At 39.5% G+C, this 17,395-nt stretch overlaps 1 protein-coding gene and 1 long non-coding RNA gene across 2 annotated transcripts in view; one reads left to right on the forward strand and one right to left on the reverse strand.

Annotated features, from left to right (window-relative positions):
* On the forward strand, nucleotides 1–2,996 carry LOC148189462 (uncharacterized). The gene is made up of 3 exons (XR_015776736.1): nucleotides 1–157; nucleotides 2,414–2,471; nucleotides 2,726–2,996. It is a non-coding gene; the product is annotated as an uncharacterized LOC148189462 (long non-coding RNA).
* A 3,119-nt stretch (nucleotides 2,997–6,115) lies between these two features.
* pipox (pipecolic acid oxidase) overlaps nucleotides 6,116–17,395 on the reverse strand; it is a 69,788-nt gene continuing 58,508 nt past the window's right edge. Inside the window, exons 7-8 of the mRNA XM_042486378.2 lie at nucleotides 16,706–16,781; nucleotides 6,116–6,725 (exon numbers count right to left, since the gene is read on the reverse strand). Coding sequence (XP_042342312.1) covers nucleotides 6,595–6,725; nucleotides 16,706–16,781 — 207 coding nt within the window. The 3' untranslated portion in view covers nucleotides 6,116–6,594. The remainder of the gene's footprint in view (nucleotides 6,726–16,705; nucleotides 16,782–17,395) is intronic.

Consider the following 17,395-nt stretch of genomic DNA (forward strand, 5'->3'; position numbering starts at 1 on the left):
ATGGATGAGATGGGATTGAGGCTCACACAGCAACAGGAGATCAGAGTCTGCTCTGCGCACATCTTCACAGAGACATGGTTAACCCCTAACATCCTGGATCAAGCTGTTGCACTGGATGGGCGGACTTTATTCAGAGCAGACCGGTCACAAGACTCTGGTAAGAGGAGGGCTTTGTGTTTTACTAAATGATGCTTGGTGCTCAAACCCAGTAAAAGTGGATGGATTGTGCTCACTAGATGTTGAGTTTTTGGTGCTAAGATGTCACCCATATTATCTGGCCAGAGAATTCACCAGTATTTTTATTGTTGCTATATAGATACCCCCAGATGCAAATTCAAAAAATGCATTGCAGGAATTGTATGATGCCATCAGCAGCAACATCATCAAGCAACTGGATGGGGTCTGCTAGCTGGTGATTTTTAATTAAACAGACCTCAAATCTGTCTTACCTAAATTCCACCAGCATGTTCAGATCTCCACCAGAGAAAGAAATATCCTGGACCAGCTACAAAGCCCTCCCACGCCCTAACTTTGGCCTATCAGATCATATTTTCCTGCTCCTTCTGCTGACATATTGTCAGCTGTTAAAAAGGCTCAAACCAACAGTTAAAACTGTTAAAGTGTGGACAAGTGAAGCCACAGCAGCTCTACAGGACTGTTTTGAGCACAGATTGGCAAATGTTCAAAGATGCTGCCACTCAAGATAACAAGATCAATCTTGAAGAATATGCATCTTCTGTGACATCATATATCAGCAAATGCGCTGATGACATGGTGATCACAAAGATGGTGAGATCAAGCCCAAGCAGAAAGTCTGGATGAATGGGGAAGTGAAGGCTCTTTGGCAAAAAAAGCTGCCTTTTGCGTCAGGGGACAAGGAGGCATCGCCAGAGCACAACTGAGAGTTGGCATCAAGGAAGCTAAGAGGAGAGACTGGAGAGAGACCTCAACAACAACAGCACTAAAGATATGTGGCAGGCGATTCAAAATGTGACAGGCAGGAGTGCCCCCATTGCATGTGAGGCCATGCTGCCGGACGAGCTGAACACATTCTATGCTTGCTTTGACCAGAGAAAGCGAAGCTGTGAAGTCTACTCTGCCTCCAGGAGACTGGCCACTCTCAGTGACCACAGCAGATGTGAGAAAACTCCTGCTGAGACCAAATATAAACAAGTCCACAGGCCCAGACAACAAGTACTAAAAACTTTTGCTGATCAGCTTGTTAATGTTATAACTGACATTTTTAACATCTCACTATCACAAGAGACTGTTCCCTCCTGCCCTAAGACAGCCATCGTTGTTCCCGTGGCTCTTAGCCCCATCCTGATGAAGTCCCTTGAGAAATTGGTTCTCCAGCACATCAGAGACAACATACCTGCCAGCCTGGACCCTTACCAGTATGACCTTTACCAGTATGCTTTCAGAACCAACAGATCCACAGAGGATGTCTCACCTCCTCTACATTAGCGCTTAACACCGGAGCCCCCCAGGGCTGTGTGCTTAGCCCCCTCCTTTTCACAGTGTACGCCCATGACTGCACTCCCAGACATCAGGAGAACTCTATTGTTAAATATGCGGATGACACCACCATCATTGGCCGTATTACAAACAACGATGAGAGTTCATACTGGGATGAAATCGACAATATTGCAGAGTAAAGAAGAGTTTAGAAAGAAGGAGGCAAAGACACACACTCTGAGGGGGACCAGGTTCCTTGGAATTACTATCACTGAGAACCAGAGAGAGAGAGAGAGAGTCATCTCCATTCATCTCCGTCATCTCCATTCACTCCAATGGACCATTTTTTCACAGCAATGTCGGAACGTGGAGCATCTCAATAGTTCCCAGCAGCGCAGTGGAATTATAGCAGAGAAGACCATTTGTGATGGGCTTTTAAAGGATAAGACGACTAAAGAATGTTTTTTTTTATAATATCAGCATATCTTAGCTAAATTAACATGTGCATTAAAGCATGAAATTGGATTATTAGCCCGCTAAATTTGTAGATTGACGAAGCAATAACAGAAATGCTAACAGAGTAGGCTAACATTAGGACACTACTGTATATACTGTACACATATCGTTAGCCACTAACAGCCTGTTAATTTAAAATGTCCTGCTCTTGAATAATTTCATCTAACATTGAGGAGTTAAAGGGGAGAAAAGGCTAGTGTAATTTATTGTACAGGTCAGTGTGAGTTACATGTCAACTTTCTTAAAGATAACATGGCACTTGATAGCAGAGTGCTATTTTGTGATACTGTATATTAGTATTGATATGGATCAAGAATGCATATTTGAGACATCTAAACAGAATGTAAGAAAACATTACTGTAAACAGAAACGTAATTTAAGGTTGAATGTTTTTAGCTTTGGGATTCTGTTAACTCCATTTGTCTTTATTATGTTTCAGCTGATTTTCCATTGATGGCAAAGGGAGGGACGGTGAAAGACCTGAATGACATTACAGGGTAAATCATTTAGAAAAATGAAACATACTAAAATTAAAGGGGAATTATTCTAAACACTGAAAATATTTTTTATGATGTAATCTTGTTATTGTTTATTGGTAACTTACAATAGGAGCACTGGGTGCAGGAGGAACTATTTCGAAGCAGGTTATAAAAACACAGAAGGCTCTTGTTTAATGCAGTCCATTTCCCACTCAGGCCTACAAAGGTATGTCTGACCCTCTCTCCTGTCCTTTTCCCCCTCTCTCTTTCAGCAAAAGAGCTACACAGGATTCAATGAAGCCTGGAGACTCCCTGCACTAAGACAGCACCCTCATCCTGAGTATCAGCTCCCTGTCTTGTGCAAGCCTTTCCCTGTTCCTTATTTTTTATTAAACCATATACAAGGCTTCCCAACGGTGTGCTCTTTGTTTGGGTAGAGTGTTCTAATGCAGTTTTTGAAAATGGTAACCTAATATATTTTTTGTAGTTGTAATCTGTGGTGAGTGTATCACTACTTCTGCTGGCATTACTCAACAATATTTTCCTCATCTGCATGTCAGTGGAGAAAATGTGCATGCGTACCCCCTTTCTCTACATGCCTGGATCATCCCCATGCAGCACAGCAAAGCATGGTGGAGACTAGTGCACTAGAATAAACAGAGTAATGAAAACAGAAGTTCAAAATGCTCCGGCATATAAATAAATATATTTATATATATATTTATATATATATATATATATATATATATATATATATATATATATATATATAAACGTGTATCTGATTTATCTTTGTCTTTCTACGGACTTACTTACTGCAATTAATTAATTTAATCACTATCTTTTGTGGTGTCCTCTCAGATCGTCTCCACCATGCTTTGCTGTGCTGCACGGGGACTATCCAGGCATGTAGAGAAAGGCATGCTGACACACAGATGAGGAAAATATTGTTGAGTAATGCCAGCAGAAGTAGTCTTACACTAACCACAGATTACAACTACAAATTAAAGCTGCAAGCAGTTATGAACGGACCCTCACAGCCCCACGCATGTAGGGGTTCCTTACAGAACTCCATCTGACACAGTCACTTATCTCTGTGAAAGTTAGATAATCCACGGGCAGAGGGATGTCGTACACTGTAAAGCCCTCTGAGGCAAACCATGTTTTGTGATAATGGGCTCTATAAATAAAATTGACTTGACTTGACTTGACACGCAGCGTTTTCTCCCTGCAGTGAGAAATGTCACATGGCGTAGTATTTCCAGTGGCCACTAGGTGGCAGTGGAGGGGACATAATTTCCATGGCATCTTGGTGAACATCATTTAGAGAACAAATCATGTAAATTTCATGTAAATCAAATGATAATTGTGTTACAAGGTATACTTCCTGTTGCCAGTAGGTGGCACACTGACTTTCATGGGTAACTTATATGTTGATGTGTTCAGGGCTGGCACCTGATCACAACCATAAAATTTGGGGAAACTCAGTTAATAGCATTGCCATGGCAATAGTGTTCATTTAAAATATATGACCTTCACAAAGAGGCATCATGAAGGTCCTAAAGCAGCTTTTGTTACAAAGTTGGAGTTGAATGTAGTCAACCTGTAAGGGGATGCAACTAAAAATATAAATCATGTAAATTCCTGTTTCCAGTAGGTGGCAGTATGCCGATAAGTCAAGTGAGCCGTGCAGATGTGTTCAACTCTGTACTCTTATCAAGCATGAGAAATTTAGGGCAGATTGGACAATGTCTGGCTGAGTTACAACAACTTCCTGTTTCATGGCGATACATCAAAGTTGACCTCGCCACGCCTATATGGTGTGACGAAAACCAAGATATTGAATAACTTTTGATGTCCCATGATCTTTCATTTCAGTGAAAGTCGGAACAAGCAGGCAGAGAGTTTCAATCCTTCTATTAGATATTACATATGGGGAAATACTTCCTGTGGCCATGCGCTGGAGGCCACACAATGCATGCCATCTTGGTCTATATAATTTGTAGATCAAACCATGTAAATATCGTGTAAATCAAAGTTTAGCTCTGTTAAGAGGCTTACTTCCTTTTGCCAGTTGGTGGCACTGTGATTGACGAAAAATAAACTTTTTAAATCAGTTTTTATGTTGCATGTCTTAAGGTGTCGTTGACCAAATTTGAAGTCAATTGGGTGAAATCTGTAGGAGATATACATCAAAGAAGAACATGATTTTCATGCCATTTCCTGTTGCCAGTAGGTGGCGCTATAAGAAATAGTAAGGGTTATCATGGAGATGTGTTTAGGATGGGACTGTCATCAAGCATGTGACGTTTGGTGCAGATTGAACCATATCCCTCAGAGTTCTTAACTACTTCCCATTTACTTCCTGGTTCATGGCGAGACATGGAAATGTTTTGCCCAATAATGGCCACACAGTGTGACGGAAACTCACAATTTTAATAACTTTTGATGTCCGACTACTTCTGAGAAGATGTTTTAATTTTGAAGTCAATCAGATGAAATCTGTAGGAGAAGTTGTGAAATTGGTGAAATATGGTGAAATTGGCCAAAAACGTGAAAAATTGGAACTTCAAATCAAAATGGCCAACCTCCTGTTGGATTTGCCATATGGGTCCAAGAGACTTTTTTATTGGTCTTGGGGTGTTTCATATGCCTACCAATTTTGGGGTCCACTCTTTGGGTCCACTTTATTTATTACACACACTTGTATCCCTCTGCACAAAATGGGCTTTTCAAAACCAAGCTTTGAAAAATATTATAAATTAGTATTATTTTACACTTTTATTTAATTATTTTTCTAACCAACATCAGTGCTAATGATAAATATCAACCACTCATTCATTTTCAGAATTTTAACCTTTTAAATGCCAGGTTTTTGTCATCATTTGATATGTTTTTGCATGACTACATGCAAAGTAGATTATTATTATTTGGTTGTCATAGCCTGGGATATGTCAGATGATGATGATTGATTAGCGGTAACATTGATTATAATAATTTGATGATTAGAATAACATAATAATTTCTTTGTGCAGTGTCAAATGCTCACACTCATGCACTTTTCAAAATCAACCTATAAAACATACATATATACTTAGATTAATATGATTTTTCTTTTGTCATTGAGTTTATTCTTTAACCAACATCAGTCCTAATAACAAATAGCAAATATTCATTAATTTTCAGAATTTTATCCCCTGAAATGCCAGGTTTTTGTAATGATGCCACTGCAAAGTAGATTTTTTGGATTATCACTGTCTGGGATATTTCAATGATTGGCAGCAACATTGATTGTGACAGTGCACTCAATGGAAATAGCACGTTTTTTTCTCCATATGCCAAATATGGTAAAAATGACATTATCAGGTGGAAAATAGTAAAAATGACAAATTCCAAGGCAAAAGCCCACAGTGACACCCAGCATCTTTTTATGCTTTGATGGCTATGGGATCAAAAACTGCAGTTTGAATGGGTTTCAGTGCCACATCTTTTGCACTTAACAGTATGAATGTAGCAATTTTGTTTCCACTGTGTATTTTAGACTTATTGTGGGAGCTGAGCTGGAAATTCCAACATTAAACAAAAATACACAGTCTTGCCAAAATGTATACCATATGCATGAACACAGCTGAATAAGCAAAAACTGAAGAATGAAAAGCATGTAAAATGATTAAAATGATTTATTATTTCACCCACCTGCCGACCTGAACCCACCTATGTAAGTGCATTTTACTATCTGAATGATGAGCCCTTTAAAAAATCAGAAAATACTCCTTCATTTTGACTTTCTGCTGCCTCAAAATAGGAATCTGACAAATCCTGACGACACTTCATTTTAAGACCTACCCACCCATGGGTACACAGATGGGAGCAAGTACACTGCACTGTCTGTGGCTTTGTGCTGGGTGTAACATAGGGCCCACTTATTTTCATGATGGCTGAGTGCCAACAGCTGATTACACCATATGGAATTGGAAACTAAACTGATCACATCAAATAAAGTGGCATACAAAACATATGTTATTGTCTAATTGTGATTAACAAGGTGGGGCTAAATTACCAAGACAGCATCAAATCATATTACAGTGACAATCAGATAAGACTCTGTGATGCTCTGTTGATGCTCTCAATATTCCCAGCTCTATAAAGCTGATTTGGTCATTGCCTGGAAGCGTCTGATTCGGAAAGGTGAGAGGTCATAGGAGGGCACTTCTCCCAGGCTGAGTTCACTCAGGAGCTTGCCAATGATTGGTCCAAACTTGAAGCCATGACCTGGAGAAGAGAAGACATCACAGTGAGCAAAGTTCGCCAGTAGATCATTAAATCATGTCAGATGAATCAGCGTCCTAATGTGAGCAAATGCGTGCCCTTGCACCTTGTAGTTAGCCTATAAATAGCTGGCATCTCTGGGTCTCTCTGACTCAGGAGGTGGGTTCGAGCCCCACATGAGTGAACGCATAAGAGAAGAAGAAAGCTGTTGCGATGCCTGTCACTGAGCATCTATTCACTTTAATGAACTGGGACCAAATGCTAAATTATGGGAGATCTGTCCTTTCTCTGCGTAATGGCTCTGTGCGCTCCAGCCCAGGAGTGAGACAGGAGTGTCTGTTTTCAAAATGCAGCAGTCTGATTGTCCTTGTTGCTAAGGTCTGAGAGGCAAATTGTGAATGTCAACAGGGTTTGAGGAATGCAGCACATCACCATCTGACAAAGGTCTCAGAGCTCCCGTGGATTCGCTGGGCTTTGAAGTCATAAAAGCTTGGCTCTGACAGTTTGGCCGTGTGAATTTTCATCTCGCCAGAGAAGGAGAATGGAAAACCTCAATAGATGGCCAAGCCCACAGAGTGACTTTGTAGCCATGGCAACCCCCCAGTACTTGCTTTAAAGCACTTGTGTCGGGCTTTGATGACAAATGCACGTAGTGAAGGAGGGGGAGGAAGGCAACACATTTTTTTCTGTATTAGGGAGAAGCCCTGTGAACTTCTCCAATATGGCTCATATTACTGCTGCTGGAGAATGAGCACAAAGAGTTAAGATAATAATTAACTTGGAAATCATTGCAGTCTATGAATTGGAGAGCTGTTAGTTTGTTTCCATCTATCTATTCTTCATCTATGTTTCAAACAAAGAGCCATGCGTGAGTAGGAGGACAGCAATAACAACAATGGCAGACTACTGAGTTGTGTTTGTACTGCTGACTCCAATGATTATAATGACTACGATCTCGAACATGCTTTCATCATTGTCTTCTTGTTTGTTTATACTCACTGCTCTGTAGAAGAATGCTTTTATGCGCAGGTGCATGGTGTTCCTCGTGTTACAAATTTACGCCGCCAACTACTGGCCTGGCATGCATACTACAGCGTTTTTGGGGAACCATGTAAAAAAAGGATTGTTTTCACAATGTTATCATTTGAACACCGATTTTTTTTAAACGGAAAGGAAAGAGTTTTCTGTTAGTAGGGCCGTTTTCATCTAAATGTGGCCTGAGTGGATTTCTTATATTTTGCTTAGAGAATGAATCAGCTGAGAAGTTGAACCTAGAACACATTGCATGACATTGACATTGCATTGCACAAGACTGATAGAGTGTCTTTAAGACAGGTCACAACAACAAACTCACTGTTCATGAGGACATCAACAACTAGAATTACCACCTTGCCATTACGTGTCTCCACAAACCAGTCAAGTTGCAGTTGCAGTTTTCATCCATGTCTGAAACATGGATGTTTTACACACACCTTCCCCCTGGCAGCACAGAAGACCTCTGCAATCAGCACATGATGATTCAAAGGTGTTCTTAAGATATCGCATTCATGAGAATAAGAGAGTGACCTTTACCTTTGACTACCTAAATTTAATCAGTTCATCATTGAGTCCAAGTGGACATTTGTGCCAAATTTGAAAAAAATCCCCTTAAGATGTTCCTGAGATATTGTGTCCACAAGGATGGGATGGATATTGTGGTGTATTATGCTTTGTTTCTTTAGGTTCCTATTTTGGTTGGGCAACGAGGTCAAAGGTCTAGGGACGGTTAGACCTTGAAGCCACACGTACAAAATACCAGCCCCAGGTTAAAAGTAACATGGAATGAGGCTCCTTCCAAATAAGGAGATATTTGTGGGGTCTTGTGATTGATCACAGCAGGTGAGAAGTTGTTTACTGACAAATGTATTGATGCCTGTACCTATATAAGAGACTTGCATGAGCTGTAAGATAGAGAGATTCGTATTGGTCCTGAATCCTCTCCCAGGCAGACCATGGGGCCTGGTGGATGCTGAACTTTGTTGTAATAAATTGATTATTATGCAACCAAGTCAGTGTCCGCGGAGGTTTCTTCATCTTCCACACATCATTGCTACTTAAGAAACAACGACAGACAGTATTCATATACAGACATATACAGACAGTCAAGGTAAAAACATAATTCCTTTGGCTATGGCTATTGCCAGAGCAGAGGCGTAACTATCCCACATGTGAAGTGAACATGCCATAACGGCTTACCACAGTAGGTTATTGCAGAGGTAGGTCACCACTGAACATATTGCTACACTTTTATGAAATTTACATTCAGAGGAAATAGCAGAGGTGCTACTTTTAGCATATTATTGACTATTTATTAGTTTATCTCCTCATAGAATTGATCATGCTCTAAGGTGTGTCAGAATCTGTCTGTTATACCACCTCTGATAATTTTTAGGGGGAAACCCTGTGAGACTCAACAGGATTATCTTGAAAACATCTGGTCATTACCATGAAATTCACAAAGCATGATGCATTAAGATATTGATGATCCCCTAGCATGTTGTCTTGGAAAAAGTTACCATTACATTTTCTGAGCATGATCATGCTCCCTTTACTCTTTCTTTGCTTCCCCCTTTTCGGATTTTCAAAAGTGAAAGGGGTTTTTCACACCTCACCCATCTTTCATACCATATTCACAAGCAGGGTTGGGCAAAGCCCAACAGCACAATATCCTTGCAGAAATAGCAGCAACTGGTGAAAGGATGATGTATTTTTTGTAGGCCAACCAGGAGGTTAGCATTGCACTGGTTCCTACGTCAAAAACCTTATGGGATTTTTGAATGGGATTTTCGATTATCGCCAAAAAATAAGCTCTCTGATGAACACAAGTTTATGAGACTTACACATTTTGTTCAGCATGATATTCTTCACAGATGAATACCACTTTTGTGTGTTTTGAAGCATAAATGAAATTGCCAGATGCAAAAAGCTATTGCTAGGCTTTACACAAACTACATCACGGTCGCATGACTTAAAACACAATCAAAAAATATTATAAATAGATAAATCTACAAGTTCGAGTGCGACTCTGTAAAGCTCTAAAGGCGGACAAGTGGGTTTAATGAATTTCTGTGTCCTCTGTGATGACATCTAACGTCCCCGACAAACACTGTAGTCCAATTTTGCCACTTCAGCAGACGAGTAAAACCTTAAAAGTTCAAAAATCAGGTTTATACGGACGTATTTAATGTTGCAGAGCAAAAAGTCTGAATATCTTTCGCCTGTGTTAACCATACACTTTATTTAAGGCATTTTACCAAAACCCCATTCAAAAAACCCATAGACTGTAAGACGAGAGAACTGGAAGATCAAAAACGGACTTCTGTGTTTTAGGACTCATTACTTCACCACTCTGTGTGCAGTGCTGCTGCACCCTCAACTGAAGATGGCCTCACTTTTCTCAGTGTTGCACTTGATACGAAAGCAGCTGCTCAAAATGTTTTTAGCTTTGAAACTGGTAAGGCTGTAAGAAAAGCTAAATCATTAGTATGTAGTTCATTTGACCAACATTTTTGTATTGTGGGTCCTTAGACTTTTAGTCCCTTTTATCCAGCAGGCTGCTCTGACAGCAGAGGACTATGAACAGGATATTAATTATATTAATTATATTAATTAGGTAAAGGACATGACTGCATGAAGAGATGGAAAAGTGCCAAGAGACAATGGAAGGAACTGTAGGAGAGGAGAGGTGGAGCCGTACTGGCCTTCTGGGTGCTTCCACAATGTTAATTAGACAAGAACATGAGTGTGGACCCAAAGCACTGGTGCTTTCACCTCTTACAGTGAACAAGAACATCTCATTAAAAGTTTAAGATCAGACTTTAGACAAATACGGCCCTACTATAAAGGGAAGTCTTTCCTTTGCGTAAAAGAATATCTGCATTCATATAATGACATTATGAGAAAAATCTTTTTGTACATGGATCAGCAAAAACAACTGAAAAGGCTGTAGTATGCATTTCAGGCCAGTAGTTGGTGGTGTAACTTTGTAATGACACACCATAGAAAAACACCATGTGCATGCGCGAAATGCAGCCAGGATCTGTGCATTGCCAGTTTACACAGGGACAAAAGGGGTTGCATTTTCAAATGATTACACTTTGGAATCCATTTTCAAAAGTTTGTTTTTTCAGGCCCCTACAATACCATTTTCATGTGAACAAAAGGCCAAACCACAACAAAGCTTCAACATGTCATGCAAGAACCGTTACTGTGTAAACAGCCCCTTAGTATCCACTTAGTATCTTTCAGCTCTGAACACTGTGAACACATGAAGTTATCTTCATGCACCGTTTTTCTTGTTGGCAATATCGGAAAAAAGCAGCTTTAAACCTGTCCTGAAATTCAGTTAATACAATATTTGGTGGTGATGTCTTGATTTGACTTTTATCAACACTGAAAACTTGATGGCGGCTGATTTTTGAAAAAATAGAAAAAAGGAGAACACTGAAACATTATTTTGAAACTAGGAGAAATTGGCCCTAAAAGATACTAAAGATGCTGGACACCACAACTAGTTCTGTCCCCTGTTTGGCTGAGGAATGGCCGGTGGCACACTGCAAAGTTTTGGAGATCTTGGATGGTGCATTTTGCAGTTTCTGCAGTGCCTCTGGTCTTTGTGCAAAGCTAAGCTCATCATGTCTTGGGATGTGGTGGCTGCTTAGGGTCCAGTGGCCACCAGGGGCCTCCCAAACATGCAAATTACAAAGGAAAAAAACTTTTTCTATGTTCCATAAAAGGTTGGTAGTACTGTAAGCTTATACTGTTGAAGGAACAGCCTGACATTGGCTTCATACCCTGAGTTTGATTAGAGGATAATATCAGTTTCATGTGTGTGCAGTTAGTGCAGAGGTCAGGGATATTTTTAGTCTAGCTTAGCAAAAACAAGTTAGCCTTGCTCTGTAAAAGTCAGACAATATGTCTTTTGGTGACTTTACAGCTTTTTAATTTTAGGTGTGTATACTTTTATGAGTCAGCTAAGTTCAGATCCAGTCAGAACCCAAACCTAACTGGGAACTTTGAGACGAGGCACTCAGTCACTGCATCCAGCAGTTGTTGGTCATAGCCTCAGTGCCTGGATTTATCTTTGTTTGCAGACATTTTGAATGAGAATTACCACCTTGCAGTTGTTTTCCTAAGCAAACCAGTCCAGCTGCAGTTACAGTTTACAGTTTGTCATCACATCATCCTTTATATATATTTGTGTGAAATGTGATAAATAGCATATCAATTCCAGACTTAAGGCTAAAACCTTCTTTTATGAGGTCACAAAAGAACCTTAAACTTTGACCTTCTACCACCAAATTCAAATCAGTTCATTGCTGAGTCCAAGTGGACGTTTGTGCCAAATTTAAAAGTAGAAAAAAAATCATTCAAGTGATTTGAGATATTTCATTTACAAGAATGAGACTGACAAGGTCACAGTGATTTTGACCCTTGACCTATGACAGCCAAAATCTAAACCATTCATCACTGAGTCCAAGTGGACATTTGTGCCAAATTTCCTCAAGGTATTCTTGAGATATCACATTCACAAGAATGGCATTAACGTATAAATGCCAAGGCTACTGCCGGCGCGGAGACCTCACAAAAAGGAAAGGATGCAGAATGCAAAGTTTTATAGATGTTGGATTGTGCATTTTGGAGTTTCATGTCTCTGGTCTTTGTGCAAAGCTAAGCTCATCATGTCTTGGGAATATCTCTGTTTTGGACTCATAATGGAACTTAAATCTCATTTTCATGTCATTGGCTCACTACCATGATCAGCGGTTGGAGTTGCAGCAGTAGCTTTGACACATGGAGGTTTACTTAAAAAACCCATTGCCATAATTTGTCAATAACTGGACTCCTCTGAGTCATAACTCAGTCAAATTTGAACACAAAGACATGATATGCATATTTTCAGTTAAGGGTGACTTTCGCTGTTCTTGAGGATTTCTGAGGATATCCAATTACCAATTCAATAAATGCCCATAAATACACATAGAAATCATGGAATAAAAGAAACCCCTAATATCTGCAGATCTTGCCCGAGAATCATCATGTTGTCTTTAAATAATCAGATACTGATTCATAAAATCAGAGGTTGATCTTTTAATATATGCCCTTTCCAAGGGATGTGTGAAACTTTAACCCTGTAAAGGGCCTGGCACTAAGACCGTAGTGTTGATAAGATCTGACATTACAAGTTATTTTACCTATAACTGTTAGCTTACTTTCTATCTTTTTGGTGTAACTTATGATCATGCTGCAGCTTCTCCTCCTGCTCCATGCATTCACCCAAACACACAAACACGGAACATCGGCACTGACAGGCTGGGGTGAAGACGGTGACAAGTGAAGATCATTCGAGTTGTCGACAACTTACTGTTTGCAATTTGCAAGGAAAAAATCTAATCAAATTGGGACCTTGTTAATCAAATTGAATCGATTTAAGAAATTAGTGGCGATGCCCAGTCCTTGGATTCACATTGTAGTCCAAAGCTAATTCACGGGAGCCATGCAAACATTTTATTTCCTGTTAACCCTTTGAAACTTTGCTTGATTTCTCCAAAAACATGGAAAGAAGGCATTGAGCAACTTAACAAGATAGGACCAAAATTTTGCAAGCAATGAATAAAAAGTTAAAAGTAAATTACGAGAGATTAGCAACAAGAACAAAAAAGAAAAGAAAAGGAACAAAAACAGGAAATGACTTGAAAAAGTTCTAAAATAAAAAAATAATTATAATAAATTTCTTTCTTTCTGTAGCCTCATTTTAAATCATAAATATAGAGTTCTTGATATTTTCCCCTTGCTTTGCTATGGCGACGGCAGCGCATGCAGATGCAGCAGCCGGTAACTCCACAAATCCTTGCTAGGTTTTTGCTATATTTTTCTATTTCCTTGATACTTTTCTATGATCGAGTAGCTCTTGTCAGCATCGGGAGAAGTTGTTTGGGGCTCGGACAGAGTGCAGAGTGAAGTTGATGAGATGGGATTTTGGCTCACTCAGCAGCGGGGGATCTGGGACTGCTCTGTGCACATCTTCACAGAGTCATGATTAACCCCTAACATCCCGGATCAAGCTGTTGCACTGGATGGGCAGACATTGTTGAGAGCATTAAGGACTCTGATGCAAGTTCAAAAAATGCACTGCAGGAATTGAACGATGCCATCAGCAGCAACATCACCAGGTAACGGATGGAATCTTCATAGTAGCTGCTGATTCTAATCAACTCAAAGATGTAGCATGATCAAGGATAAATGAAATTTCATTTTTTAAACTTTGTTAAAAACCAATAAATCTACCTTAGCTTACCTTACCTTAGTTATTTGATAATTTCTTATGATTCTCTCTCTCTCTCTTTTTTAAGTTAATTGTTAGATCCGTTTTTTGTCACATACAATTTTTGGGGGGATTTGCAGGAAATTTCCTTGCCATGCTACTTGCTATACCTTTGCCCAGGATTTTCAAAGAATCCTCAAAGTCATGCAAACTGTAGTACCAAAACTGAAGAACATGATTATCCACCAAACAAGTAAGTAATGCAAATAACTGTAACAGGAAAGACAAGAAAATGTATTAAACCTTTTCTTCAAGCTGCACTATCAGTTTATATTTTTTGACATTACAAAGGCTCAGAAATTTCAGTTAACATAGTCCTGGATCACTGCGACTCCTCTCTTACCATTCATATAACCATTTAGACAGAAGTACCTAAAAATCAACTTTAACTTGCAACTGGCTAACTCTCAGTTGTTGAAGTGAATTCTGAAACATTAAGCTAATTTCACTTTGTTAACAAAAGGCCTGTCTTGTCTTCCCTGTGAAACAGAATGACAGAGGTTCATGTAATACCTGTTCTCCATTAGTGAGTTGAGTTGATGTTTATTTCAAGATTATGTCATGTACACACTTTCTGATTTGTCATCATTATGGTTTCTTTTTTTCCCTTCAAAACTAGTATCAAGCAACAATAGAGTCAAGGCTGAAGAAAGATTTGGCAGGCAAGCGCGCGCGCACACGCACGCATGCATGCACGCGCGTGCACACACGCACACACACACACACACACACACACACACACACACACACACACACACACATACAAACACACAGCTCATCACACACTTTCCTGTGGAGCACTGGGCCACTTGGCTTGGTGCTCTTCCCGGGTGAGGAGGGAACAAGTGATGCTGATTCATTTGGCTGCTGCTGCTGCTGTTTTTGTGCTGGCACTCATCGGTGCACATCTGGTACACAAGGTGCCAGATACACTACTTTTTGCTCTTTGACTTGTTGAGCTGATGACATTTTCATTTCGACACCGATTATTTCTAGTTGACTCCACTGGCTCAAAAACACAGATGCCATCTTTGTTGTTGTTGTGTCTTCTACGAGAGTATAAATGCATGTGATACACAGTTTATGTGTCAATAGTAAATAAATAAATAAATAAATAAATAAATAGCAGAACACAAAAATCCTTGTGTTTTTCTCATTTCTGTGACGCTCAGATGAGCCCAACACTATGCATCCGACTGAAATACCTTTACAGCTACTTGGATAGATTGCTATAAAAACATTCACGGTACTCAGAGGATAAATTACAGAGACAGATGATTTGTACAGTATACGAAGAGTAGAACTGCCAGGCTAGATAAAAACAAACAAAAAAACCCCATCAGTGAGACACATTGTGCCAGGCATGATTGCTCCAAAAATGCATTGGAAGCGCATCTGGAAAAACAGCTGGTAGTGCCTATGGACCAGGGCTGCATATGCATGGCCAAAAGTGACATTGAAGAGCGGTGTGACTCAGCGCCTTGAGCTGAAAAGTTAAAATTTAAACTTTTATGCGTGCCCATAAACCGCCAGAAAAACGCATCGTGCAGCAACAAGAGAGGAGTGTCTGACAGGTGTGCTGTACCATGGGGAATAGCGATGCATCTCGGTGTGATCAGCCGCTAGTAACACGAAAAGTTTCGTTTTATAAAAATATGTTTTTCACATTTCTACAAGACCTTGCTATATTATTTTTTCATGTAACAACAACAAACTTGTCTTTATATTATTACATGATAAGGGATCACATTATAAAATGAAACACTTGACAAGTTAAATATATATATTGTTATAACAAGGCATGATCTTGTAATAACGAGAAAGGTTTCATAATATCACATGACATTAATACATGAAACATTTCAGGTTATAACATGATAAATAGGTATATTTTTAAAACAAAAAAGGATCTTGTTTTAGAGCAAGCATGAAAGTATTTTGTAAAAACCTGAAATATATTTTTTCATGACAAGAAGCGTGTCTTATTATAACTAAAAAGCTTCTTGTTATATAGTGAAGTGTTATAACAAGAAACTTTGACAATGATATTACCTGATACTGACTTTTTTTGTCCTGGCATGGCAGTTCCAGGGCTCCATATACATTATGACCAAATTCCTAGAAAATGTCATTTGTCTCAGCTGTACTTCATGCTGATTAGCAAATGTTAACATGCTCACTTACTACATGGTAACATGACTCTAGCATGTTAACATTGGCAAAGTGAGCATTGCATTTAGAGCAAAGCACCACTGTGCCTAAGACAGCCTCACAGAGCTTTTAGCATGGCTGTAGACCCTCAATCTGGTTTATATAACTGTACAGTTCTGATGCAGCCTCTTCATAGTTGTTCTAAATAAATTCTCACAGCTGTAAGGCTGCTGGGTTCAGCTGTTACCAGGCTACAGCTTCTGCTAATAGGAGCCTTAAATTCAATGCTGACAAAGAGACGCTTGACATGTCTACTTACCCGAAATGTGTATCAACGGCAGTAATGTGGTGTTATATGTAAAAGGAGGGATAATGGATACTAACATTAACACATTCCTCATCATAGATGTTCCTTTACAGAGAATTTCTTTCATTTGGTTGTAGATATTTGTGTTGCATTGTGATGTACCTGAAAATCCTGCTCCAACCACAATGTTGCTGTAGGTGGGGTGGCAGTCCAGCACAAAATGACGGTCAGGCGTTAGCTGCAAAAACAAGACAACATGAGGAGCCAGCAAAGTCCAAAAATAAAACCGAGAGGGTTCAGATTATTGGAGACACTGATTGACTCTGATCAAACTGTCAGTTTTGGACCATGATTGCAAACCTGGTGAGTATGAACTGTTGGAGTTACTACAGAGCTGAGCTGGGGTCTCAGATTCTGATTTTTGTCAGATATAAGCAAAGCAGCTTGCACACATTTAGTCAAGAGAACTGTAGCCTTTCGTCTCCTGCCTCTTCAGTCCAAAATATTGAGACATGAATAGTGAACTGAGCATTTGCAGATTGTCCTGAGAACCTTTTGACAGACTTTCTCTCCATTTCTGTCAAAGTCTTTGTGGAAAATGTGTTTGAATGGATGAAAGAGTCCATTGTAGAATACACAATGACATTTGACACAAGTCAACATTTTACCATAACCACAGAGACACATCTTATTTAACTCTCAGTCCTACTGCATGAATGGCTGATAATGGAACAAAACACTGGCTGTTAAGTGAGAATTGAGTGTGACTGTCCAGATTTTCAGGGGCATTGGACAAGGTTACAGAAATTATGTTTTCCTACAGCTTCAGTATGTGATCGTGGTACAAGCAGC

This window comes from Plectropomus leopardus, chromosome 6, assembly GCF_026936395.1.
Source record: "Plectropomus leopardus strain MGB_pleo_1.0 chromosome 6, ASM2693639v1, whole genome shotgun sequence".
NCBI classification, from domain to species: domain Eukaryota; kingdom Metazoa; phylum Chordata; class Actinopteri; order Perciformes; family Serranidae; genus Plectropomus; species Plectropomus leopardus.